This window comes from Suillus clintonianus (genome assembly GCF_016758775.1).
Source record: "Suillus clintonianus strain FC179 chromosome Unknown DEU56scaffold_75, whole genome shotgun sequence".
Lineage (NCBI taxonomy): Eukaryota > Fungi > Basidiomycota > Agaricomycetes > Boletales > Suillaceae > Suillus > Suillus clintonianus.
In genome coordinates, this window is record NW_024539299.1 from 139,014 (window position 1) to 165,338 (window position 26,325).

Genomic DNA, 26,325 nt, shown 5'->3' on the forward strand with positions numbered 1-26,325 from the left:
CTGCTTCGCCGGACTTCCGCCACAAAGGCATGCAGGAGCCCTCGGGCTCGGTCCCGCGTATGGTAAAGGAGCGGTAAGTCACATCATACCGTGACAACGTCTCAGAGCTAAATGGAGTCGCGTCGTGTAATAGGGTCTTGGAGAAAAGCTCGGCGGATTGCAAGAGGAAATCAAGGGAAGGATCACGAAGAAACCAGAATGAGTAGGTTCAACATGGGCGTGAGAGGCAACAGTGCAGTTTCCCACTCTCCACCTTGAGGTAGGCGGAGGCGCTCGTTCTACGACTGAAGCTCACTCCGATTTGAATCCACCACACTATGTCATCCAAAAAGTCAAAGGCGGGAAAGTCCATAAAATCGGAGGTGAGGAGGCACGTATCTATGCGTCACCATTGTATATCTGATCTATCATAGAAGGACTCCAAACAATTCACTCCTGAAACTGAGGAGTTGCTGGACGACAACGTGAGCCAACTATTGGGTGTCACTATAGCGGCCATCAGCGTTACAAGAGACCTCGTACCTATCACCCTAGCAAAAAGTATCCTCGGAACGGTTGCCAATATCCTGATTATCGCGCAGGTGCGTTGGCGTAATATTCCGAATTTTCATGAAGGATCCTCAGGTCTGTGTAGTCGGTGATCAAGAACAAGTCCGATTTTCTGGCGATAGTCAAGAAATGCGAAACTATCAGGAAACAACTTGAAATAGCAACCAAGGATGCTACCGAAGGTGATCTGCAAGGATCCTTGGGGGAGGCCTTGTCTGAGCTTAACATGTGAGCGCGAGTCACATTAGTATCATTATTACCGGAAAGTGATGGCACCATGCAGATCAGTCAAGCGCATCAATACAGAAGTAGTCTCAAAGAAGGAGCAAGGTTTTTTGAAGAGTATCTTCTCTGTCACGATCAATCGCGACCAGATCGCTGGATGGGAGAAGGATCTAGATCGCGTCCTCGCACTCTTCAATGTATGTCTGTGTAACATCATGCCGACTTGCTTAATGAATGCCGTCTCAAGTTTAAACTGACTGCTGGCATTGCGATTGATGTGAAGAAGCTACTCAAGGGTAATACTGCTAGTATCAAGGCTCCGAAGTATGTTGTTATTTTTGTCAGGTTATGAGTGTCCTCTAAACGCGATCAGGTATCGCCCAACTGAGCCTCCGTCACGGCCTGATATGTTTTATGGCCGCGATAAACTTGTGGCAGAGTTGACGAACCTTGTCGTCAATGATAAGCATATTGCATTGATCGGTCCAGGGGGCATGGGAAAGAGTTCTCTTGCCAAAGCTATCCTCAACGAGCCGCTCGTCATGGAGAAATTCACTGATCGGCGCTTCTTCGTGACTTACGATGGCCTCGATCCTTCCGCCATCACGTTCGAGACTTTTATGACTCGTTTCGTGGGAGCCCTCGGCATAGAAATTGCTGGTGCTGATCCCGTACGCCAAATATCTTCCTTTCTTCGTTCTGCCAGCGCCCTCATTGTCCTCGACAATGCTGAGACCTTCGAAGAGGCCAGTGCATCGTCGAGGCTAGGAGAGATACCGCCAGCCATTGCTGAGATTGCTAATATATCTGGCGTTATTATAGTCCTCACGTCACGCAGTAGAAGGAATGCACCGAACGTGCGATGGATAACGAAGGATATCCCGCCGCTGGACTTGAGCTCTGCTCAAGCAGTGTTCTTTCAGATTTATTACCACACCAGTCGTAGCGATGCCGAAGAAAACATAAAAGGCCTGCTCAAGGAATTGGATTTCCACCCCCTTTCCATCAATCTACTAGCGAATGCCGCACAGCAAAATAGCTGGTCTCCAGCCGCACTGCTCAAGAGATGGAAGGATCGGCACAGTAAGGTGCTCGACGCCGGCAAGGAGAAGCTGCACAGCTTGTCAGACACCATGGAGCTGTCACTCAGCTCGCCGTCGGTCCTTGATCTCGGAGTGGACGGTCGTCGTGCTCTAGCGATCATCGCCTTCTTGCCCCAGGGTCTCAACGAGGACCTGGCTAGTGATTTGTTGCCATCGCTTCCGCAAGTCGATGCTATATGTGATGTTCTATGCATGCAATCACTCGTTTATCGCCAAGACAAATTTATAAAGATGCTCGCACCCATTCGACATTATGTGCAAGATTCATTGTCCCACATACCTGACTCCACGTGTTTGCAAGATATATGTGCCTTCTACTATCGCAGTGTCAAGTCCTGTTTAGGAGATCGCGATCAGTATGCTGATATCATTATCTCGGACCACCTAAACATCGAGCACGTAGTTGCTTTCAAACTTGCCCACGTCCCAGATGGCACGGAAGAGACCTATAAAGCTTGCTGGCAGTTTTTGCAGTGCTTGAAGCAACATCTGCCTCGTCCGACTACCCTTTCCCTCGCTATTTCTAACATCGTCGAGAACTCCTCTACGTGGGCACTAAAAGCATACTGCTTGTCAGATCTCGGGGGGCTCTATCGTACACTTTCTCAAATCGCTGAGGCAGTACAGGCCTTTCGAGCTGCCGAGGCGCTCTACCTCACCGCCGGTGACCTCGAGGACATGGCGTATTGTCTGTCAAGCCGTGCAGACATGCTGAGATGTCAAGGTCGCTTTATTGAATCCCAGAATCTCTTAGAGGATCTTCAGCACTCTGACTCTTGGGAGTCTCTCAGCAAATCAATGAAAGCCCGAGCTTGGAAGAACTTGGATACGGCCCGGATGCACACATTCACAGTGTCTGCGGATGAATTATTTGTGAAATCCTCGGAAGATCATGTCTGGGACTTGAGATTCAAGATATGGCACTGGCGGGCCAAATTGTATTATGGGGCAGACACTGTCCAGGTGCACACACACTTAGATGACCTGTTCCTGCAATGCACAAGTACCAGAGATGTCTTTGGCTGCAGGGACGCACTCGAGGGGCTTGCGCAAATAGCATTTATCGAGGACAACTTGTCCGACGCAATGCACATCAGGAAAACCACCGGTCCCTTTTTCCCGCTTATGTTACTTTTTATGCTTAATATGGAATAAATCCAAGTGAAAACACTGCTTTTCCCACTTAATTGACTTTTGCGAAAGCGAATTAAGACACACTTAAGCTCACAAGTCCAGACCACCAAAAAAGCGAGAAAAGTTGTATTTACGCAATAAGTGATAAATGGTAGTAGTACTAGTAGTACTAAGTCACCCGTTCTCCTTGCCGTTAATCCGAGTCGTGGTTCGAACATCAAAGGTAAAGCGTCGTAACAAGCGCTCATGCAGGTGTGGCAAATATGCACACCACTCGCAGAAGGGTGGCCAAGCACATTGAGCTGTCTTGTAGTAGTAGTTTTGCGTCATTTGGAATGTAGTATAAATGAGCGTGAACGTTACTTACCTTGGTGTACTAGAGGTTGTGCATGGTACAGAAGCACTGTGCTTTATAAAGCGGTGCTTGTCTGAAAGAAGAAGGTGTCGGGAGAGGCCGATTTGGCAAATATCAGTAAGTACAGACGACGATACCAGCTGAGCATCCACTCACCTATAACACGCTCAACTGTGAGAACGATGGGCCCTCACGATCCTGTAGGTGGCCTGCGTGCTATGTAGATGGCCGATCACTAACAAGTGTGATCAACAGGAGTTAGTCCGAGTGCCGACTCTTGTGGAAACGACACCGCAGGTCTATCGTAGACGCGGACGAGGGCGACGGCAGCTGGTTGAGGCAGATCGGCTAGACGTGCCACTGGATGTGGTGGATGAGGTGGTTGGGGTGAGGGTGGGGTTGTGGAGGAGGTTGAGAGGCTTTCTGGGCCGCTGGAATCGAGCGCTGCTCGCCCGAATCCATGGCGTGGCGTAATCTTCGGGCTGCTGAAGGTATGACGCACATCTTATCATGTCAGTTCATTTCCACACAATAGAGGGTGTACAGGTGAAACTACACGCTCAGTTTGCCGGCGTGAATCAGCAGGGATCTTGGTTGAACGATATCTGTCATGGGCACCATCGAGATGGGGCTGTGGGTGTAAGTAAGGAGCAGTAGTCACAACAACATTCATGTAAAACATACCGGGCTTTGGGGTTGGGGCGCTAGGAGGCGGCCTTGACATATCAACCTGACGACGAGCAGTTTCGCGCTGTAAATCTCAATTTAAAAACTCGATAGTACGAAAAAAAACTAACAGAAGTCCGAGTCGATGATTCAGGAGGGGCACGCCATTCATCGTTGTTGATAAACCGAGAAGCCGGGGCGCTGTCATGAGTGGTCGACGGTGGCGAGAACGTTGTGGTGGCAAAGGTATCCGTTTTCCAGAGCCTGAACGAGCGAGAGTTGCATGCGAATGGCAGACGACGTTGGCATGAATGAGGAAGAGCGGATGGGTGAAGAATATGTACGTTTGATTGGAGGCAGATCTGGCGGGCATAACAAGGCCGCACCTGTTCAGATCATATTCTTCGGGATGGCGGGATGCGTAGAGGGGCGGACGGACAGATCTGGCAGGCATAACAAGGCCGCACCTGTTCGGATCATATTCTTCGGGATGGCGGGATGCGTAGAGGGGCGGACGGACAGATCTGGCAGGCATAACAAGGCCGCACCTGTTCGGATCATATTCTTCGGGATGGCGGGATGCGTAGAGGGGTGGACGGACAGATCTGGCAGGCATAACAAGGCCGCACCTGTTCGGATCATATTCTTCAGGATGATGGGTGGGTGCCATTGTATGGGGAATGTATAGGTAGATGAGGGGGCGTATGGATAGAGTATAGGAGGCGCAACAGGACTACACCTGTTCGGATCATTTTCTTCAGGACGGTGGGTGGGTGCCATTGTATGGGGAATGTATAGGTAGATGAGGGGGCGTATGGATAGAGTATAGGAGGCGCAACAGGACTACACCTGTTCGGATCATTTTCTTCAGGACGGTGGGTGGGTGCCACTGCATGGGCAGATGAGGGGGCGCATGGATAGAATATAGGAGGTGCGACAGGACCACACCTGTTCGGATCATTTTCTTCAGGACGGTGGGTGGGTGCCACTGCATGGGCAGATGAGGGGGCGCATGGATAGAATATAGGAGGTGCGACAGGACCACACCTGTTCGGATCATATTCTTCTGTGAGGTGGTGAATGAGTACCGCTGTGTGCCAAAGCGAAGGGGGCACAAACAAAGATGGCCTCTGAAGGCAAATGCAACGGTAATTCATTCCTCTGAGCATGTGATCGCGTCAAAAGAGTGTCTGTAGTTGGCCTTTCAGTAATTATTTGAGTCCGAGTCAAACAGTCCTACCTGAGATGCGATCTCAAATGCATGATGATCTGCAAACTTGTTTATATAGAATGCTCTGAAAGCATCATACGAGTCATAGTGTTTGAAGTCCTGTGGGATGGTATGTGTTCCATAGATTGGGATGAGGTGTGCAGCGCGATAAATAGAATCAATGTGGACGATTCCAACTGATGGAGAATGGTCAGCATCATACGAAGGTCGCACTACCCACATCCCAGTGTCCTCGTCGGGCCTATCATCGGCTTTGTCGAACCAACGCACCACAGCGCATGGGTATGAAACTGCCTCGAATGTCAAAGAGAAAAAACACATCACTCGTGCTATTTCCATCCCCCCCATCCCTTCGACACTTGCATCTGTGTTCACAAACACGCAGTCATATCGCGGTGCCTCGTTTCTCCAAAGAGGACAAGCACGAATGTGCTCACGGCGCATGCCACCAATCCCGCTGCGGTCGCTAGGTGCATAGAATGTCGAAGATGCGGAGTTGAAGACTTGAATCTTGCCATCGAATCGAGGACAGCTTGCAAGTGGGACTTCAAAGGGAGACCGCTGGTCATCTGGGTTAACTTGTTCGAATAGAAATCGGCGGAGGAGGTTGTAAAGATGGGGGATAGTGAGTTCCACAGATAAGTCAGGTACAGTTCGTGCGCGATTGCGTTCTGCGCAATGTTGAAAATTAAACAAGGTATTCACAATCAAATATAAGCTGGCTTACGGGGTGTTTTTGCCAACTGAACATGGGCCTGCACCAATGTTGGGCTGTCGATAACTTCACCCTCTTCATTGTCGCCCTGTATAGTAATATTGGGGTCGGGGGGTAGCAGAATGCTATTCTCGTTGGGTTGATCGGGCTGGTTGGCATTAGGCTCTGTATTTAACCGCAACCGCTCTAGTATAGATTTTATGTTGGGCCGTCGATAACTTCACCCTCTTCATTGTCGCCCTGTATAGTAATATTGGGGTCGGGGGGTAGCAGAATGCTATTCTCGTTGGGTTGATCGGGCTGGTTGGCATTAGGCTCTGTATTTAACCGCAACCGCTCTAGTATAGATTTTAAGTAAACAATCAAGATGATAGCGCTCAAGAAACTCACTTAATGCTCGAAGTGTTTCTGACAGACAAGTGCCATTCAGCATCCCACGGCTCTTGAAATCAATGCGCGAGGCTGCAAGTTTATCAAGGCGCTGGTTTGTCACCAGCATTTGACCAAGGGCTTTGTAGCGACTTGAGCGCCTCCATGGTTCCTTTACGGCTTTGATGTGCTTTGTCTCGGTAATCGAGGAACAAAGGCCATTAGGTGCGCCAAACAGTCGGATCAGGAGGATGTAATGGGAACAAGAGTGTTGTCGAGGGAGGGAGAATGTGAGAACAATACCAGTGGACTCAAAGATCTTCCTGTAATGATGGAATCGGTTGAGAGCATCCTGGATTTGAACCAGTGTGGATTCTGTGATGATATTACGCCATACGAGATAGCAGAATTCAAGAAATGCACGAAATGTGCGCACGACATCCACTGGGACGTGACCTTCAATGGCGGGTAGATAAACCTGGACTGTTGTTAGTCTGGCAGTCACGACATTCTAGAAATAACTTACCTTCATAAGCGCTTTCGAATCATCGCCGGTCCATTGTTTGAATCCTCGACCTTGTGGAAAACGTCGAAGACCTGAGAATGAAGCAACTGCAGCGATTCTTCCATGACGTGAGCCTTAAAACGTCGAACTTAGACAAAAGGACATACCTTCGATCTATATCGTCTTGAATTTTTTCCGCTCCTTTCTTTCCATGCACGTGGAGCAGATACTTTCCAACCCACTCAACTAAATGATCCTTGAAGGTCCCTTTAATCAATTGATGTAGGAGGTCCGGTGCGATAAGTTCATGAATATCAGCTCGAGGGAAGTCATTTGTAAATGGCTAGCAAGGATTAAATTATAACTGCAGTTCTACGAGAAGACCCATGACTTACGACGAGGTCATTGATGATCCCATACTCGTCCCACAGATCAGTAGATGTTACTTCTTCAACGAGTGCTTTGGTATGGTCACGATTGCGACACAACGACTCAGAGTCCAAATTTTTGCGGTGTGACATACACCTATATATTAAAAAACGGTAAGGCAGAAGGTACATTACAATTACTGATAGGAACCTACCTTGGACACCAAGAGCGCACTATACACGCCAATAGAACCTGCTCTTCATAATCGGCAATGTAGGGCCCAAGCCCATAGATTACACGCCGATAGTGCCCGTCACCAAAGCGCACAACCTCTGGTTTGGTCATGGCGGGGTCTTAGATTCTCAAGAATCTTCGAGATAGACGAATGAAAGAGTTGCCGGCGATATTTCCGATATTTCAGGCAGGAGGCATGCTCCTTCGTAGCTGCTCAACTGCAGTTAGCACAGAACAATAGCAGTAGGATGAAGATTACTTTTTGGCATAGCTAGGAAGCCAATGATGGCAACAGCGTCACGATGTGCACGTCGGACATTATTACGAACATTGCCGATTGATACATACAGCGGATAGTAATCGTTGGCGCCAGTTGCCACTGAAACGGTCGTCTTGTCGCTTCCCAGTATAACCGGAACAAAGGTCGAGCCAGTTGTATCCGGATCTTTGGAAATAATATCCTACCAAAGATCGTCAGCGTGTATAGCGACATATAACAAGAAAAGAGAACATACCGCTTGGTTCCAGGCCCAGTCGCCGGACATGAAGTCCTGCCATTGGCGTTCATTGTCGTCAGTCGAGAACTCACGGTAGGGCTGGTAGTCCATCTCCGTGGCATAGTCAGGGTTTGCCAACATGTTTCGAACGACCTCATGGGGGTCTCGATACCAAACGTCGTGACATTGACCCATCCACGGTGGTACATTGTGTTCCGGCTTCTCCCCCGTGTACTGGACCCTGAAAGATTGCCATTTGACATCACCCACCGGTGTACTGTCAATGGTTTTATGTAGATCACGGCAGTCCGCAAATGGCGGTTTGTCGTTATGTTTCAGGAGGGTTGCAGCCCAAAGATCCAATAAGACGTTGATGTCCCCGGCAGACATCTGGTTGCGCGTGTACAGGAATTCAGCAGTCTCGAATTCGACGCGATCCCGGTATGGAGTCCAGTCATCAGGCGATTTGCTTGGAGGTGGCGTTGGGGATGCTCCGTCTTCAAGGAATTGACCTGTCGCATCACAAGGACGAGCTTGTGTAAATACCCGTGTTAATTCTAACTAGCTGGAAAAGGACCAAGAAATGTACCGTTTAGTTTTGGGTGATAGTTGCGGTATAATCTATCACCTGGCCCCACAAACTGTGTGTCCAGATTATCAGGCTCATCGAGAGCCTGACCCGCGTCAGATAAGCCTGCGGAGAAGTCATCATGTCCTGCGAGGAAGTCGTTGTGTGGTTCTTCGGGCTCATCTTCGACTGTAGCAGTATGCGAGACGCTGGTGGTAGGAGCTGATATGAATGTTGGGTGCGAAGCATTCCAATGCTTTTTGCGCCCTGCCTGAGTCTTGAAGTAGCGTTCACATTTCAAGTACCCACATGGAATCTGAAGGGCGCTGTGGTCCCTGCGAGCAGCCTTGGGCATCCGATGGTAGTCAAGTCGAAGAGCCGGCCGAAAATGCGTGATGACCCTACTAAGTTCAACGTACTATGTAACAAAGTCCGATTAGTGTGTGTACATACTTGTTTGGGGGCTTACGAGTTTTTCCAACTTCCAAGCCCGCCTTTCTCTCTCCAGCAAAAGTTTTGCCCTTCGTCTTACTTCCCAAGTCGTAACCTCATCTCCTCAGTCATGTCTACCCAAAACACTCTCCGTCGCACCCGTCCATCAAATGCAGCCGCTCGGCCTGGCCAGATAGTGCTTGACGCAAAGATCAAGAGGCGTACCAAGGCGCAAAAGGCCGCCGACGACCTTGCCCTCAAGGAAGCGCAGGAAGCGCAGGAAGCACAGGTCCAAAAAGGGCTGGAACGCTTGGCTAGTATGCAAAATGAGATGGAGAAAGCGCAGGAAGAATTGCTCAACAAAAAGGTGATCCCCGTTCGGCCCAAGCCAAGGGCTCGCAAGGCGACTAAGCCTGTAGTAAGGCGTGGTGTTGATCATACTGATAACATCATTGAGGCTGATGAAGCAAATGACCTCCAGGAGGTTGTCGAGACCATGGAGGCTGTCGGGACCATGGAGGCTGTCGAGAACATGGAGGATGGAACCACAGGAGCAAAAAAGAAGAAGGTAACGAAGAAAGGTGGAAAGGCGCTGATAAAGGATGCTATCAGTAACATGCAAAAGAAGATCAACGAACCATCATCAAAATTGGAAGGTGATAACGCCAATAACGTGGCACGTGTATCTGATGGGAAAGATACGCCAGCACCGTAAGGCTTCCTTCTCTCACCATCAGATGTTACTCCTCACTGAATCAACATTGTATTTCCTCAATCTCACCTCCAGTTTCAATGCTACCACTCAGAAATTCGCATTGGGTGGCTGGGTGACCAATTGGATTTCAGGCGTCAAGCCCGGGAAATCAGAACCCATGTCCCGTGCATCCAGCACCTCATTTCCAACTCGAGCGCCTCCAACATCAATTTTCTCACAAGGCACTGCCTCCACCGCGGCAACTTCGGATGCACAGGTTCCAATTTGCAAGCCTGTGGCTCCTGTTGCAGAAGACCTCATTGGCGACTTTGCAGATGATATCGATGATACGTTGGAACGCGAGGCCACGATTGCCCAAGGCAAGGGGAAATCGAAGGTGAGTAGCCACTGTTTGATCATTAGTATCCGCGCGCTACTAATGATTTGTTTCGCAGGTGGCCTCGATATTCGAAGATAATGTGGACTTCGACGAGCCTAATGCTCCAGTAGCGCATGAGCTGGATGATTCTGTGACTTCATTCACAGAACAGGAATGGTACTCGCAGGAGCCCAAGGCCCCATTCATGCAGATCGAAAATCGCGGGACCCTCAAGCGAAAAGCTAGCGTGGAGGACCTCTTAGATGACGAGGAGGAGTCTATGGTGTCTGACTGGTCCATGGATATCGAAGGCCCCGATTTTGAAGACACATTCGAGCCCGAGCCTCCAGTGGTAGTGAAGAAGGAGAAAGATCTTCGCACAACATTCTCAGTAAGGATACTAAATATAATCGCACTCACTCTGACCCTCGTACAGACATCGGTTTCGGTTGTGACTTCTGTCCCCGACAGCAAACCACCTCCTCTCAAAAAAATCAAATTCGGGGCATCCGCTGCACGTGCCCACAGCACTCATGCCATCAAATGCCAGCTCAACGTGGACACTGTGCCGGAGAACATGAAACCTCGTAGCGCATATCGTAATGTTGATTTACCTGCCACATTGCAGGTAGATCAACGCTGGGCAAAGAAGTATCTTCCTACCGTCATGTTATGGGCTGGAAGTTATGAAGACCTCTGGACTATCCCAGACGACGTTCTTCTCCTTCATGCGCAGCTAATTTTTAACGCTGTATTCAAGGAGCTGAACATCACTATTGTTCACGGCGGCGCGATTCATTCCCTTGTAAGTTCACTATTTTATATCGAGCTTTACTGACTGTACTCGTAATTAGACTGCGCAGCGAATTTCTGAATGGCGCAGTAACTTCGGCTCGACGGGCCTGGTCATTATCCTGGACTTTTTATCACGAAACTCTGACTGTGATTCTGTTCAACTTGCCGCCCACCTTCTCGCAGACTATGCATTCCTATTCGAGGACCCCGACAAGCCAAGTCCCCTCACGACATATCGTTCTCCTTTCGTATTACAGCTGGTGGGTACAGCGCATCTTAACGCCATCAGTGGGTACGTTGACGTTCCCGACCTCGACACACACGCACTTGCGACAAGGGCCATCAGGATGTCGGGCGTTATTGCCCTTTGTGCCGCAGCAGTAAGTTTGATTTTAGATTAATTTAATTCGCACTTATTTTTGTTTTAGATCGAGCGCGCCCTGGGAATGTTCGCAAACAAAAACTTGAAAGTCAAGGATATATTGGCGTCCAGTGCCAGAGGTAAACTCGTCATCAAACTACCCAAAGTGCTCAACAAGGTCACCGGGAAGATGACCAATGCCCCGTTTTTGTTTTCAGCAGCTCGCTGGGCCAAAGTCACCACATCATTCATGAAGTCTATCTCGAGCAAGCCTGCTGGGTATGTAGAGACCACAGTACAGATGGCGCGTGCTTGTACTGCCTTAAACGACACCATCGAATCACCGCAGGACTCGCTTAATGACGACGAGTCGGAGGACGATGAACGCGCTATGCTTTGTAAGTACTTGTCATTCCGGTTTCATCCAACTGACATTCATCATTGTAGGATGTTGTCTTCTACTACACCCGCCGGTGGAATCCCACTGTCATATCATCATTTTTGCCGCCGTTTTTGCCCCCACATGTCCGCCGTTTTTCCTGTACCCCCAGCTGGCTCTCGACTTTTTATATTAGAGAGTCTCCTTAATTTTCTGCTTTCTCGTGTATGCCTGCTTTTTAATGAAACACTTGTGCCGCTTTTTCTGGTTTTTTAAGTGAAATAAGTGTGAAATAAGCGAAAATTCAGAGATGGAGTGGGCTTAATTAAGTGGTTCACGCTTTTTCACTCAAATGACTTAATGGTACTTTTCACGTCATTAAGTGACAAATTAAGTTAGAAAAGGAACCGGTGGTTTTCCTGATGAACCGGGGCAGTTGTACCTGTTGACGAGTGCGGCACCGATAACTCGGAATCGTTGGAGTTCCAGGACTCCCCTGCACCCTCTATTCGTGACGGAAAGAGGGTAGGGAATCTCTCCGAGGCCGACTGGTCAGCTGAAAACCTGGACAGAGAAGATGACGAGCCTGAGGTTGATGAATTGAACGACGGGTCTGATGGTAGTGATCACTCGGTACTAGAAATGACTGACGTGGATGATATCTCCTCGGGTAAGTTGAATATTGCTTTTTGCTCACTTGATGACTGAAAATGGCACATTTGCAGGTCCTGCTGCGTTCGCGTTCGTCAATATGGACTCTGCATCATTCAATACTTCTCGTAAACGGAAACGAGAGTCCAAGTCCCCTCAGGCTGCACCCATGGAAAAATACAAACACAATAGATTCGTGCCGCAGGGCCACCTCTCCGACAAAACGATTGATCAGATACTCACCGGAAAACAGAAGAAAACCAAAGGAAAGGCTAGGAAATCCAGTGTCGGAGTGAGTGACACTAGCGAAGATGAGGAAAGTAACGCACCGCGAAGATTCACGGTATATGTTCAAGTGTGGTCCGAGGCACCAATAGAAAAAAAGTCAGGCAAGGGTGCCAAAGCGTCTGTAACGATCGTTTCGCGGGGCCCGTGCAAAATGGATACATCACGCACCTTCCAATCCTTCAAGCACGACATTGCGAAGGTCTTGCCATGTCGACTAACGATGCTTCCGGTCACGAAGTTCGAATGGAAATTCGAAAATCAGGCCCAGAGTGCTCCGCGCAAGAAGATCGCAGATGAACCCGGTTACGAGGCACTTCTTGACGCCGTCAAGGCAAAACGAGCAGCCGAGAATATTGTCATATGGCTATACACTCCGAAACCTGCAAAAGACGAACAAGTAAGCATTTGCACTTGGACTTCGAGTTCTTCAAACTAACATTTGTATAATCCAAGGATTGGGATACGGGTGATCCAGACTACGTCGAGCGTCCATTCAACTTCGATGAAGAAACAGCTGGTACTCACACTACCAAAGGAATGATTGTATGTAATTTTTCATGACACATTCTGCTCCGAGTCTCGCCTCTGACAAACATTCCAAAGGATGACATGTCTACTAAACGAAGGAAGGCTGAGGCCGAACTCGAATCACTGTATCCAGTTGGCAGATATCCGCTTTTTCCACAACTACGTGTTTGGCATGACGAGAGGATGGGCTCGTATTTTGAGCTGACTGAGATACGAATGAAGGTTTGGGCAAATTCAATTGTAAGTATCGTTTTTTTGCCAGTGTGTGATGCTGAGATTGTTGTTGTGATGATCTAGGCAGCAGGAAGAGCTGATACCTCAGCACCTCCAACCACGAGGCATTTCACTGAAAAACTCAAGGTGCCACGTCCTCCACCCGATGCACCTCGTTCAACATTCGGTGAATTTCATCGTCAGCGCCAACTGGAGCAGGCCCTCGAAGGCCAGGAACTAGCTCCTCCACCTCCACTCCACGGTCCTCCACCTCCGAGTCTACATGGTCCTCCCGTGCCTGCACATCCATATGGTCCTCCATTCCCGGGGTCTCATGTCCACGGTCCTACTATGCACCAGCTTTTTCATCCGGCTCAATATATGCACTCTCCGTACATTGGTGGGTATCCGTATGGGCCATTGCCCTATTACTCAGCTATGCGCGATCACACACAACCCCAAGCAGCAATCGTTCCACCTACTGGCGAGGTACCTTCAGCATCTTCGTCTCCCGGTACAACAACTTCTCACGCTGTATCACTGTCTGAGTTTTGCACCAAGTATCATGTTTCTACCAGCGACGAAGCGAAGCTCACAGCTCTCGAATATCAGCCTGGAAACAGAGCTGTCGAGACACTTGACGAGAAGGAATGGCGGGAAGTAGGTCATTTTACGAGACTTGGCTGGCAAGCTTTCCTTGCCGCACACAAAAAATTTTGTAGCGCCATAAAGTCGGGCACTTGGTCCAAATGATTCTGTAGTTTTCGCATCACCTTTCATTGATCTTCTTGGATGTTCCGAGTTCGTGCATTGTTCAATCATCCAAAGTTTTTTTTTGGCACAGCTGCATTCAAATTGTACAAGTACAAGCATTCTTGATCATAGCACGATGTACCCTGCGTTCCGGAACCACCCATATGCCTTCTCCGCTGTAATACAACTCGTTGCTTCAAGCAGGGCATCAACAGGATCTTCGAGTTGTCGCAACTGATGGCCATGACGGCGAATATAAGCTTTGACTTCAACAATAGATCAGACACAGAGAATGCGTGAATTATTGATAACTTACGGGCACTGAATGACTCCTCGATTGGAGTCAGATCAGGTGAGTACGGAGGGAGGTATAGTATGAGACAACCTATTCGATGTTAGCTTTACGAGGGAAGGAACAGATAAAAAATGTACCGGCACTTTCGACAAGGTCAACAAGGTCTTCGTTGTGATGAATCCGGCAATTGTCGAGAACAATAATGGAACGCTCTGCGGGGAAGGGATTCATGTGTGGAAGCTAGAAAAAATTGTATCTTCAAAGCTAAACAGGCACAGAAAGGACACATAATTACCACATCCTCAGCAATGAAGTCGTAGAAGTCCTGCGCATCAAATGAACCTTCGACTACTTGAGCTGCAATGTAGCCTTGCACAGTCATAGCGGCACACAAAGAGTACCGATCCCCTCGAACAAATACGTCCGTGAGTTGTGCGCGATGTCCCCTTGGTGCTCGTCCGTAGTGCCGCGCATATGTCCGGTCATTCTTGCTGGTTTCGTCGATGACGACGAATTCTGAGCCATCTCCGATGAAATCGTTTCGAAGACTTGCTTTGAATTCCTCTCGTCGGGCCTCGTCACGCTCGGAAGCAAGTTTTCGAAGGATCTTGCGTGTGAGACCAGCTTCTTTGAGGTTGCGCGATAGGGTAGAGGTACTGACAACGATATCATGGCCGACTGCAAGCCAAGTGCAAACCTCGTCAAGGAAAAGATCAGAGTCCACAGTGAAGAGATCTTCGATGGCTGTTAGCAGGGCTCGCGTGATTGTTCGAGTTCGTCCCGTGAGTGGAGAAGGGGGCTTCGTTGCAGTACCACACTCCTCAAAGATCCGTCGCCAGCGGTAGCAACTCCTCAGGCCCCCTGAAGCTCCCCCATAGGCTTGTCCGAATTTTAGCATTTTTGAGGCCGAAATTTGGCCAAATCTCTGTCCGGACTTAGCATTTTTGAGGCTTTTGGAGGGCCGATGTCTGTCCGAAGTTTGCATTTTTGGCGGTCTCAGGCGGACATCAGGGCAGGTCATGTAGTGACTTGGAGATGGATAATATAGACTTTGCCAGCGCAGGTCAGAGCCCCGTTCTCATAATGAAGCTTCCTGAAGATGATCTTGTGCGGCAAACACGCCAAATTCGAAATATAGAACTCACACACTCCGATCTCGAACCCCTATTGTCCTCTGATCGCAAGAAGATTCCCGGAGTACTCATCAATGCATACAGCGCGGTACTACAGGATGGAGACGACAACCGTGACTACGTCGTATTCAGCTCATGGATCGCTCCTCTCGCTACTGGCCAAGTTAAACCAAGTCCTGGACATGGATCTATCGAGGGACACATCCTACAAGCGGTGAGTTACACTCTCGATGTTCAATTAAACCTGGTAGACTCACTGGATTCTCAGACAACAACTGGTGTACCAGCGGATGAACTCATTGCACGTTTCCGCTGGGGATTTCCACTATGCGGAGGTAATCCTCTACACTGGGTCTTGGGATGGGAGTGGGGAAAGGATTGTCTAAGAAGCCAGTTAGAAATTAGATGTCCCCAAGTACTAACATACCTTGTCTATGTACGCACAGTACACACCGCAAAATGTCACACTTTTGGTGGAGGTCACACTCCCATCACACTGTGTGACCACTGACCTCTATCCGACTTAGCATTTTTGACGGTCGAAAAGTTGCATTTTTTAGGGCTGATTTTGGAGTTCTGGACGGACAGACCTTATAGGGAGCTTCAGGGGGCCTAACTCCTCTCGCTGACACCAAATGCTTCACAGATGTCTGCCAATTCCCACCCATGATTCCACAGCCGAAGTGCGCAGTCTTTGAGATCGTTGCTGATCCTTCGGTTAACCATAGCATTTACGTGACAGGGCAAGCTAGCTGGTGTCGCCAATGTCGTCTGAAAAGTCTACAAATGCCTGCGAGCGTCCTGGACGCATTGTTCTACCTATTTCCTTTTTCGTCACCGCGGATGCCAAAATTTTGCCACTGCCATTAGTTTCGCACACAGCTGTAAACGGCGCGGACGAAATAGGGAAAACATCGAATTCCACGGGCGCGGCCCAGCAGTTGTTGAGGTCCCGTACGCACAGGGAAAACGTGTACGTTTTTTCTCCTTCTCAGATGTTTGACTCGTCTTGACATTATGTAGAGGAATGCGTCAGCAAGAGAGAAACGAAAAAAGAAACCACTACGCACTACTCTGGGCAGCTCACGGCCTCCCAAGCCCAACGCCACACAATCCAGTGGTGCGACTCAGACCCAGCCATCTTCGCAACCACAGCCACCCATCAGTGAACCGGGGAGGAACGTAGAATGCCATATATCACGATATATAGTACATAATCACAAGAATCAGTATAATTCTGCTATCGATGATCACATTGTTATGTGTGGCCTTATAGCAGGCCGAACATTCCCTAATTTTCCTACAAAAGTTTCCGATCGGGAAAAGGTCATGATATCACTCAAACTCACAATTGAAGTGAAGGGGTGGCAAAAGTTTACAGTTAAGCTAGATTGATCAAGAAGGCCACATCGGAAGGGAGGTTCATGATTACGAAGCTACGAGTGAAGGTCGATATCTTCCAAATGATAAGTATGTGTTGGCCCGAGTGGGCGACAATAAATTTCGCGACTTGCTTGAAGGCTCAACACCATCGTGCGAAGTGCCTAACATCTGAAGACAGGTTAACAGTTTCGAAGCTAAAAGTGAAAGTCCATGCCTTCCAGACAATAAGTATGTGTTGGCCTGAGTAGGCGACAGTAATTTTCGCGACTTGCTTGAAGGTTTGACATCATTGTGTGAAGCGCCTAACATCTTAAGGAAGGTTAGCAGTTTCGAAGCTAAGAGTGAAAGATCAGTGCCTTCCGGATGACGAGTATGGGTTGGCCCATGCGGGCGCCAGCAAATTTCGCAACGTGCTTCAAAATCAGTGAACTGGTGGACGATTTCGAAACCAAAAGGAGAAGAGGTGATATTGTAAAGAATGACGGTTGTCCACCAAGCGAACGAGAACAGATTGTTGTTCGGAAAAGCCAATGGTTGAGCCAACACGCGCCACTTTGAATTTTAACACATGATGTGTGAGATATTCAATGATCGTCTGCCATATATCAGTTGGGAATTCGTGCGAAAAAGCATTACCTTTGCGAAATGGCGAAGGTGTGCTCACCAAGCGAGCGACAAAAAACCTTTGGCCTGCTTCGACTCTCCAAAATCACACCGAAGGATCCGCGCTCCAGAACTTAAATAGTTCTATGAATATTGTTCGGATTTATTTTATATTGTACATGCCTTCACGCACATACAGCACGAATTCTTGGCTTGAGGAAAACGATGCTAATAACTCGACTATCCTAAGCGTTGACAGCAGGACTTTGAATTCAATGTGTCGTTCAATTGTATCTACCTCACAGGTCCATACTTTCTGTCCTGTGATCACGATGTTCGCGCTGTATTTCGTGGTTTCAGACTGTGAAAGACATTGTGCCGATGTACGAACCGGTGCTTGATCCGAGTTATTTGCAAGTTGACCAGAAAACAGAGAGTTCACGACATTAGCGCTGTATTTTGTGGTTTCGGACTAGGAAAGACAAATGCGCCCATCAAGGAACCGGTACTTGATCTGAGCTATTCGCATAATGACCAGAAAACAGAGAGTTCACGACATTAGCGCTGTATTTTGTGGTTTCGGACTAGGAAAGACAAATGCGCCCATCAAGGAACTGGTCCTTGGTTTGAGCGATGATTCGAAAACGGCAAGTTCAGCATAGTCGCGTTATCCTTTGTGGTTTCAGTCATGTGCTTTGCAAGCGACTATCATCAAGCAAATTAAATTCATTTAAATTGGTAGTAAACTAGGGAACTGGGTAGTAGAGCTCTATGGCGAATCCAACATAGCATCATCGCGCAGTGCCCGCTGCCTTGCCAAAGCATTAACGGACATGTTCTCCTTGGCCGCTTCGCTGAGGTCATTACGGTGATTCCTTCCGAAAATCTTCCTGAATGTTACCAGTTCAGGCGAGGCGTGTTAGGAGTATGCATAACACACCTAGTCCACCAATCGAGGAGTCTCTTAACTCTGCGCTGCGCTTCTCGACCAGGGGCCCTTTCGAAGAAGTCTACAATGGTCTGCCAGAATTGGACATAGTCGAAGTCCCCATCAACAGACCGCCACGAGGTAACAGACGACAGCGCGAATCGAACCTACCAGTGTGAGCGTCAAGTATCATTCAAATGGCATAACAATACAACTTACTTGGCACGTGATGTATGCGATCGAGCGAGGCGTGACCTTTTTCATGTTGATGATTTGCGCCACGTGTTTTTTTACCTTGATTCCGGAGAGAGTTTTCCTAGCACGTCTGTTGTTCTGAATGACATCCGCGCCGTCGCCATCACCTTCGACGTCCTTTGCTGACGAAGGTGATGTGAAAACAGCTTTGTATCCCTGCGAAACTGTTGAGATCGCCGCCAACGGCTTTGTTGGTATGACACACCTGAATAAGAATTTTACCCTTGAAGAGACCCTCCTCCAGATCGTCCGGATTAGCGGTGTACTTGTCATACAGGAAGGTCGGAAAAGACAGATCTGTCACAACATGACCCTCTGAGCGATCTCGAATCCCTGTCCTTACACTAGTGAACAGTGAGTTGCTTTTCTCGGGATCCCGAGGCACTACTCACGCTGGGTCGTTCCAGTCAAGCTCAGACGGGCAGAGTAGCCTCCCGCACGCATCGTTGATGAATCCGCGGGAATATTTATCGTGGGGGTCGACCGGGGGATCTGACTTGAATTCCCGATTAACCCATTCGGAAACGAGAGTCTTGAGCTTGGAAGTGTCGTCACCTCGAGCGCTATCAGCCCCTAGTCGAAGCTAAATATATACTTAGGAAGACACAAGCGATCACTGATAAAGGACAAGCGTACCGTTTTCAACAGTCGTAAGAAGTCGTCGTACTCCAATTCCATGCCCTTTTTATGAAACCACGTCAAGGTGCCAGTGAGGGCACCGTACCCTATCTGCAGCCTATCTTGGCTACATGAACGAGCGCATGGTCAGTGCGTACAAACCGACTTAAAGAACGAAAAACTTACTCGATGGTAGAGTCTTGGTCGTCCCCGCATTCTAATCGTCGGTCGTTTTCGGTAACGAGGTCCTCGATATTGTCGAAAAGAGAGACGACACGCCTGAAAGCTCTTCCTTGAGCCATGTAGTAGTTTGATTGCCTGGCAGATAGTGAGAGGGGCCAACTCCCTACGTGCTATAAAAGTCTGAGTCATACCTTTCTTTGATTGCGCGCCCCGACTCCAGGACCTCCAACTTCTCCTCCAGTTGCGCAATCCTGCGTCTCTGTCGAGCATCTGCAGATGCTGCCGCTGCATCGGGCCGTTGGATGTGCTGGCCTTCGAGGTTTGACGTGTCGCCTTCAGTCTGTCGGTTCTCGACGTGCGACGTACTGCCTGAGTGGTCGTGCGACGCGCTGCCCTCGACATGCAACATGCTGCACCTGCCGTGTGATGTGATAGAGATAGGAGGGAGAGGGAGTGGGAGTGGGAGAGGGAGAGGAATGTTAGTAATGGGAAGACGGCTTGCATCTTATATTTATACGGTCGGGAACAGCGCTTAAAAAGTCCATGCCTGTTGAGGAGAACACTGGTAGTAACGTTAGCATGCTTGAACAAATGCCTCTTTAGGAAACATTTACTAAGGGCCCGCTTTATGATGCTCTGGTGTTCGGCCAAGGTGGTTGCCTAAACAGGATACCAGGGCATAAGACCTTGGTGATACGTTAGTACTAGGTAGAAACAACCGGCAACCTCAAGGTACCACCTATTAGTCACGGATAAGCGTCTCATACGCTGCGCGATCAATAAGGGTGCTAGGTGGCCGGGAGAACTTGAATGCGCGGAAGAAGTCAGTGTCAGACTCGGAGCCTCTCGATCAACTCACGAGCTCGTGTCATCTGCATGGGGCGGAACTTGATTGCAGAGCCGGGATGGAAAGTTTGTTGAAAGAGTCGTCGGCAAAGGCTCCATTCGTCGCCGTAACCTGTGAACGCAAAGTTGACCGACCAACCAAATCTTGCTGAACTTCAGAATGATTGGATGATTGAATATTAGAAGAACATACGGCTCGATCATGGCTAAGTATGGTCGATCGGAATAAATCCGAGAACGTTTGTCCAGTAAAGCTCGTGCAACATGCTCAGAATTGATCACTACGACTTCCTGGTCTAGAAGTCGCACGAAGACCAAGTCTCCTGATAGAATTATGTGCACCACATACGCGCCATACTATTTGTTCACATACCATAAGCAGCGCCCCATTCCGTATAGGTCAACCAAGGTTCCTTGGTATCAACAGACAAGAGGTTCCCCAGCAATGGGAGCGGCACCGGGCCAGGAGGAAGGCGAGGCTTGTTCTGTCTATTCTATCTGAACCGAGTGAAGGCTATGACTATAGCAAGGGAAAGAGGTAAGACGGCGAGGATAGCAAGGTGGCCATCAACTGAAGGCAACATGATTAAAGTAGTGCGCTGATAGAGATCCAAAGCAAGAAACAGATTATCATACTAAGTGCATGGGGAGCCGCTTATCGCTTCTTGTACCTGGCGTCTATGAAGTGATGGTGGCGGCAGATGCGTAACTGAGAAATTGAAATCATCATATCAGAATCCAGATTCATGCCATGTTTGGTAACTCACATATTTATATGTGCTCGATGAGCAGGTCTCATCGTGAAATGGGAGGTGACGTTGATTACTTAGTCCTGGTCGTCTTGGACGGAAGAAATATCCACTGTGACCAATATGATCATAGTATAGCTATGTGAAATTGCGGCATAGACACCCATGGTAGTCCTCGAGGTTGGCGTGAATGATGTGTTGAACGTACACACGGTGAAAAGGAAATTCGCGCAACCAAAGCTAGGAGAACATCAACAAAGTCATTGTTTTCAACAGAAATGCTACGACTTATGTACCTTATCCCAGTCGTGACTGCAACTTGGCCCAACAAGTTAAACCAGCCCGTGATTCAAGATGCAAGTGGAGCATTGCCCGGTTCAGACAACATAGCAGCCCAGAAGTAGGGACCACCACTGGTAGGATGCGCACTACAGACCTCTTCACAAAGATCAGCCTGATTAATGTCATACACTAGTTACTGTGACACCGACTCACCTGCCATAGCAAGTCCTACAAGCATCGTGGCACATGCTGAGACGAATCGTTATGAGGTACCTGAGCTCTTAATTGATACTTGCGACGCCTACATGGATGTGAGCGATGAATGTGCGGTCCAGGTAGCTCAAGAACGCACCATATTTTTAAGTGCAGCATCCGCCTTTGCCTCAGCCTTTGCCTCCTTTTTTGCAGTGTCCTTCTCGCCGAGCTTTGCCTGCACCTCCAAGCTGAGGGTGCCAATATTTGACTGGAGAACCTCTTGAAGACAATCGCGATTAGCAGAACACTAGTACTGAAATGCAGTGCTTACCATCTGAGCAGTACTTGTCAAAAAGCTGAGAGTCACGGTGCGCCCTGGAGCCATTCCTTGCATCTCGTCAAGCTGGAGCCAAAATCACAGTATTCGGGAGGAAACGTGCAGACTAGAGAAATAGACGTACATCAGCAATACGAGTCAAATAAATAAAAAATCGTGTTTACTCTGGCAGTATAGGACCTGTAGCGGACGAATAGCCTGGGACTCTTGTTGGTCTGAGGAAGACATGGTATCAGTAGACACGTGACTTATAGGCCCATCGCGATTTTGATCTAGTCCTCCCCCTATATAGACAGACCATCGCTAGACTCATCGGATGAACAATCGTTCCTTCTACATACACTATGTTGATCAGCTGCGCCATGTGAGTTCTGACATAGCTAGAATTTCTAGCCTTCAAATGCAACTTCAAGATTTTTTAAATTTTCCGCTGAGAGCTCAAAGTGAATGATACGACGCTTGATAATAAATAACATGATTATGATTACTAAAGCGCTGTGGAATAAATAGGTCTAGATCTAGTAGGTATGTCGACGGAATCCTGTGCAGGGATTTTGGGCGACCAAATGGTGCCAGCGGTGTCGGGATCACTATAGAGGACAAGCTGTTCGCTGGAATCCCAAATTGTAATGAGTCCTTGTATGCCCGGACGGAAAGTGACGGTAGTGATGCCATTAGGGGGTACCAAGGAGACTCCTGCCCCTTGTATACGAGGTGTACCACGCAATGTCAGAGCAGCCTCTGACTCAGATGTAGAGTCACCGTAGAGGTACAGTACATCTCTCCCACCAATCCGGCCTGCATACAGAACCTGCGCTGTAGAATATAGAATCTTCGATAACGAGCCAAATGAGTAATCGGTGACGATAATTTTTGATTGTCTGCCCGTGAGCGTGATACTGGATGTAGCACGGGGGACCTCAAAGTTACCAGCAGAAGTAGTGACATTTAGCTTGAAAGCTGTTACATCCCTAATGAAATTGTAAACACACAGGTCAACGTGACGGCATACTATGAGCTCACGTTGTCGTGGAGTTCTCTTGTCTTGCAATGTAGAACGACGCCGCCGAGTCGGGGTTCCTCAATAGAGTCACAAAGGCGGCTGGATTGGAGACGGAAACAATTCTGCCAGTACTGTCTCCAACCCAGTCCGTCTTGTAGAAATCTGGGGGGCTTCGCAGAAAGAGACCTGACACTTAAGCTCCGGATACTTGGCAGTCAGCTCTCTGTTCTCTGCAATGGCACTCCCGTAATCATACGAAGCTGTGAGCCAATAAGCCAGCAATTGTACTGTATAGGAAGAATCTCACTGTAAACACCGGGGAAAGGAAGTGCACCCCAGGAAGTTCAACTCTGCGAGCGTGTTAAGCTTCCTACCAAGTATGAGAAAAAAGGGCTTGCCCATATATCATGTAGTAGTTGATTAGTTTTGCATTAGACGCCCAAAGATGAAGGTTGAAGACATTCTCAAAATTGGATCCCGTGAGTACGCGGCATTGATCATGACCTGGCGGGATGGTCATGTGAAAGCGTAACAAGGGCGTAGAATAATGTGTTACCTGGTAAGAGCTGGAATGAAAAGGGATGCATTATTGACCACGCTAGGCGAAGCTACTACTTGCGGGTGCCGGAGGATGTTATCTAAATGCATGAGTTGGTTCTGAACTTCTGGTCGAGGACTTAGCGAAAAGAAAGAAAAAAAGAGTGAACTCACCTAGAAACACCCCGACATTAACTCAAATGTTGGGTTGTATAGGATTTGTAGACTCACGGCGGTAGTATGGATGCAGCGGTGGGAGTCCGTGGGACAGCCTGGCGTGAAAACTGGTGTTAGTATTTTGTCCGCTTAGACTTTTTTCTACGTCAGGTTATACGCATACTCCCTCGAGATAGGGTAGGGTTGTTGTCTCGTTTCCGCAGTGAATGAATATGATACAGAAGTTTGACCGAGTAGCAAAAGTGATGTGGCATACGTAAGGTGACATGAGTAAAGGAAAATCTGAGAAGGTAACCGCTATATCAAGATTACGAGCAAATGGTGTTCAATGTATCAAAGACGAGTACAGTGAACTCTTCCCACCGAGCAGATAGCTCTGGGTCTGGTAGGATAACGGTTTCGATGTAATTCATGAATGATTCATATTCCTCTTTGTATTGCGAGACCACAAATTCTATCCTCGCGAACCTCCCACTTGATCGCTCCTTCAGGGCGCAAAGAACAGCCGCGCAAGCTGTGCAGGTGATGCTCTTGAGATCTGTTAGGTACGACGAGTATCCGAGGTCCGTGATGGTGTTCAAAACGACGTCTAAGACCACCCGGTTCTCGAACGCCCACCGCTTATCAGAATCATCCTTCTCGAATATAAATTCCGGGGGGAATGAAGCGGTGAGATTCTCCACCATCTGTACCTGGTGCTGGATTTCGGAGGTACGCAACCAGACTGAGGGACGTAGCCCATACCCGTGTTGGACTAGTCCACGCGCGACCTTCTTACAGCTCGACATGATGCTCGCGGATGGCGGCGTAGTTGATCTATAGAATTCCCCCAGGTTGTCTGTGGCCCATTGCTTCCCGTGATCTTTTAGAGTGTCAGTTACGCTCTGCAAAAGGAGTGCTGCCTACCTTTCTCAAACTCAGATGCTGAACTAATTAGCGCGTCCAGGGCCTGCTGCTTTCTTTCTTGCTCGAACAAGAAAGGATTGTTGTTCAACGCGGATCTGATGAGTGTGTCGGTAGTGTTGTTGAATATGGTTTGATGAGTTGAGTTGTCCTCATCGTAGAGCGACGGTCCGATACGGGATGGTTTGGGCTGCAGGGGCTTGCCCCCATCCGGAATATCCTGGGATAGTTAGTTAGAATTTGACGGTTTGGACAATAATAGCTCACATTGTTTATTGCTACGCCCCTTAGCTTTAACTGGGACGAGCGGTTGTATGGGTGAAATTGGAGTGGGCGACTTCGTGACCCAGACTGACGGATCGGAAGAGAGTCAGGTACCGAACGTCCGACAGGCTGCGGACGTGGCTCATTGGGAGGTAACAGAACAGGTAGGGGGTCACCGAGCGGGGGTATGTCATCTCCGCCTGGAGGCATCGTAGAGAGCCGATCAATGGACAGGAAGTCTTGAGGCTGATCCTGAGCGACCGAATTGTAGTATGTATCAAATGGTATATTAGACAACACTGCGGAGTCCCAGTAAGGTGGTACGTCCTGGGATGGACTACGATATTGGGGCGTGGACGAATCGAAGAAGTCGGGACGAAGAATTGGATCGGGGAATGACATTGGGGGCCCAAAGGGGGGCTGGCTGGAAAACGATGAGGGAGGCAGATGGTTAGCGTTAAAGGTGGCGAGACGATAGTCACGATGGCTCTGGTCCGCGGCAGTCACTGGCGGCGGCAGGAAGGTCCCAAAGGGTTCTTGATACATGGGTTGATTGGAGAATGATAATTGCGGATGGGAAGAAGTGGCGGGATAGTACGCGGCAGTCGATGACGATGGTAGAGTGGGTAGCTCTGGATACTGGTCATCAGCCTGAGGAGGGAAACTGCGACGCGTTTGAGCATCGAAATTTTGGCCAAAGCCAGGATACATGGTGGTCGTGTTGGACACACCCAGAGGCAGTAGTAGCCTGAGATCATCAGCAGGAATTCATCAACTAATTTTTATGGCGGCGCAACCGCAAACCTCTGGGATCGAGTCTGTGATAGGAAGTCAGTTTAATGAAAGCTTCTATCAATATAAAACCGCACAGCCGAAAAAATGAGGCATGGGCGCTATAATTGGGATCCCTAATCTGGATTTCAGAACCGGCACTATTTAATGATGTATTCCATGTGCTTTTCACATTTTCGCGGGTGTTTCAGTGGTATGGCTGAAAGGTATCTGCAGGATTTAGCAGGACTAAATGAAAGGGCCGGTGACAGTTGGGTCCAGGGGGTGGGGGGTGCGTGCGGCTTTTTCCGGGCAGCGCAGACAAAGATATCCGCCGGGTCGATTAGCAAATAGGGCGTCGAGTGCACGACACAATCCAAAAACGCTGCTAAAACACCTAAAGGGAAGTGGTAAGTGGGTAAGAAGTCAATAGGGGCGAACACGAGATGAAAGCGAAATGAAAGACGCATGTATCAAAACGCGTCTCAGTTACGCGTTCGCCCGCTTAGTAGGTCGCGGTGGAAGCCGTGATGACAAATAGAATGACTTAGTCGTAGACACGAATTAGGGCTGCCTCAGATCCTCAGCTACCCACCATCTTACGAGTTATATCTACCCAGCGAAACTACGCCGCCTCATGCAGATCATCATCTGTAGATCCAGAGAGATTTGAATAGACGGCCTCGCTTTCTTCCCCAATGCCCATTGACACGATACCTGTAAGTTATGTAAAATAAGTTTCCTCTATGTCAGGTATGTATTCAGAGTCTAGACGCGGTGCGCGCACACCACGACATTTTTTATGTATCAAAGTCCCCATCTTATTGCACCGCACCTTATCATTCTACAGCCGTGTCATTAATGACGACC

At 48.6% G+C, this 26,325-nt stretch overlaps 9 protein-coding genes across 9 annotated transcripts; 2 read left to right on the plus strand and 7 right to left on the minus strand.

Annotated features, from left to right (window-relative positions):
• Nucleotides 1-145: 145 nt before the first annotated feature.
• On the plus strand, nt 146-3,051 carry DEU56DRAFT_535937 (uncharacterized protein). Its single transcript, XM_041346687.1, has 6 exons — nt 146-362; nt 414-581; nt 635-777; nt 833-971; nt 1,022-1,098; nt 1,148-3,051. Exons 1-6 carry the CDS (start codon nt 318-320, stop codon nt 3,030-3,032), a joined length of 2,457 nt encoding a protein of 818 aa, XP_041205204.1. The 5' UTR covers nt 146-317; the 3' UTR covers nt 3,033-3,051.
• Nucleotides 3,052-3,665: 614 nt separating this feature from the next.
• DEU56DRAFT_959134 (uncharacterized protein) lies at nt 3,666-4,702 on the minus strand (the record flags this gene model as incomplete). Its single annotated transcript, XM_041359297.1, has 4 exons — nt 3,666-3,848; nt 3,923-3,997; nt 4,051-4,117; nt 4,164-4,702. The coding sequence occupies 4 exons, from the start codon at nt 4,700-4,702 to the stop codon at nt 3,666-3,668; spliced, it is 864 nt and encodes a 287-aa protein (XP_041205205.1).
• A 534-nt stretch (nt 4,703-5,236) lies between these two features.
• DEU56DRAFT_872848 (uncharacterized protein) lies at nt 5,237-8,875 on the minus strand (the record flags this gene model as incomplete). The annotated part of the gene is made up of 9 exons (XM_041355814.1): nt 5,237-5,934; nt 6,369-6,825; nt 6,874-6,970; nt 7,020-7,195; nt 7,248-7,377; nt 7,436-7,574; nt 7,715-7,916; nt 7,971-8,485; nt 8,542-8,875. 9 exons carry the CDS (start codon nt 8,873-8,875, stop codon nt 5,237-5,239), a joined length of 2,748 nt encoding a protein of 915 aa, XP_041205206.1.
• Nucleotides 8,876-9,082: 207 nt separating this feature from the next.
• DEU56DRAFT_915900 (uncharacterized protein) lies at nt 9,083-14,001 on the plus strand (the record flags this gene model as incomplete). Its single annotated transcript, XM_041357796.1, has 12 exons — nt 9,083-9,663; nt 9,740-10,043; nt 10,102-10,416; nt 10,462-10,830; nt 10,880-11,200; nt 11,249-11,579; nt 11,997-12,230; nt 12,286-12,896; nt 12,953-13,042; nt 13,103-13,267; nt 13,325-13,900; nt 13,963-14,001. 12 exons carry the CDS (start codon nt 9,083-9,085, stop codon nt 13,999-14,001), a joined length of 3,936 nt encoding a protein of 1,311 aa, XP_041205207.1.
• A 900-nt stretch (nt 14,002-14,901) lies between these two features.
• On the minus strand, nt 14,902-16,177 carry DEU56DRAFT_689232 (uncharacterized protein; the record flags this gene model as incomplete). Its single annotated transcript, XM_041347082.1, has 2 exons — nt 14,902-15,149; nt 16,039-16,177. Coding segments are annotated over 2 exons (387 nt in total), but the record flags the coding sequence as incomplete, so codon positions are not given.
• Nucleotides 16,178-18,304: 2,127 nt separating this feature from the next.
• Nucleotides 18,305-19,173, minus strand: DEU56DRAFT_742666 (uncharacterized protein; the record flags this gene model as incomplete). The annotated part of the gene is made up of 4 exons (XM_041348949.1): nt 18,305-18,502; nt 18,555-18,746; nt 18,796-18,934; nt 18,983-19,173. Coding segments are annotated over 4 exons (720 nt in total), but the record flags the coding sequence as incomplete, so codon positions are not given.
• A 1,078-nt stretch (nt 19,174-20,251) lies between these two features.
• DEU56DRAFT_703528 (cytochrome P450) lies at nt 20,252-20,662 on the minus strand (the record flags this gene model as incomplete). The annotated part of the gene is made up of 3 exons (XM_041347351.1): nt 20,252-20,381; nt 20,431-20,560; nt 20,611-20,662. Coding segments are annotated over 3 exons (312 nt in total), but the record flags the coding sequence as incomplete, so codon positions are not given.
• Nucleotides 20,663-21,530: 868 nt separating this feature from the next.
• DEU56DRAFT_959146 (beta-galactosidase, domain 2-domain-containing protein) lies at nt 21,531-23,323 on the minus strand (the record flags this gene model as incomplete). The annotated part of the gene is made up of 7 exons (XM_041359298.1): nt 21,531-21,569; nt 21,621-21,731; nt 21,795-21,866; nt 22,336-22,771; nt 22,824-22,989; nt 23,060-23,109; nt 23,178-23,323. 7 exons carry the CDS (start codon nt 23,321-23,323, stop codon nt 21,531-21,533), a joined length of 1,020 nt encoding a protein of 339 aa, XP_041205211.1.
• Nucleotides 23,324-23,825: 502 nt separating this feature from the next.
• DEU56DRAFT_915905 (uncharacterized protein) lies at nt 23,826-25,395 on the minus strand (the record flags this gene model as incomplete). Its single annotated transcript, XM_041357797.1, has 3 exons — nt 23,826-24,379; nt 24,424-24,640; nt 24,688-25,395. 3 exons carry the CDS (start codon nt 25,393-25,395, stop codon nt 23,826-23,828), a joined length of 1,479 nt encoding a protein of 492 aa, XP_041205212.1.
• Between the last annotated feature and the right edge of the window lie 930 nt (nt 25,396-26,325).

What these genes read in the sequence shown, in the direction of transcription:
- DEU56DRAFT_535937 (XM_041346687.1), top strand. Translation starts at nt 318, where the DNA reads ATGTCATCCAAAAAGTCAAAGGCGGGAAAGTCCATAAAATCGGAG. An exon ending in GCCTTGTCTGAGCTTAACAT is followed by an intron (nt 778 to 832) that starts GTGAGCGCGAGT and finishes GGCACCATGCAG; the next exon opens with ATCAGTCAAGCGCATCAATA. An exon ending in GCTAGTATCAAGGCTCCGAA is followed by an intron (nt 1,099 to 1,147) that starts GTATGTTGTTAT and finishes AAACGCGATCAG; the next exon opens with GTATCGCCCAACTGAGCCTC.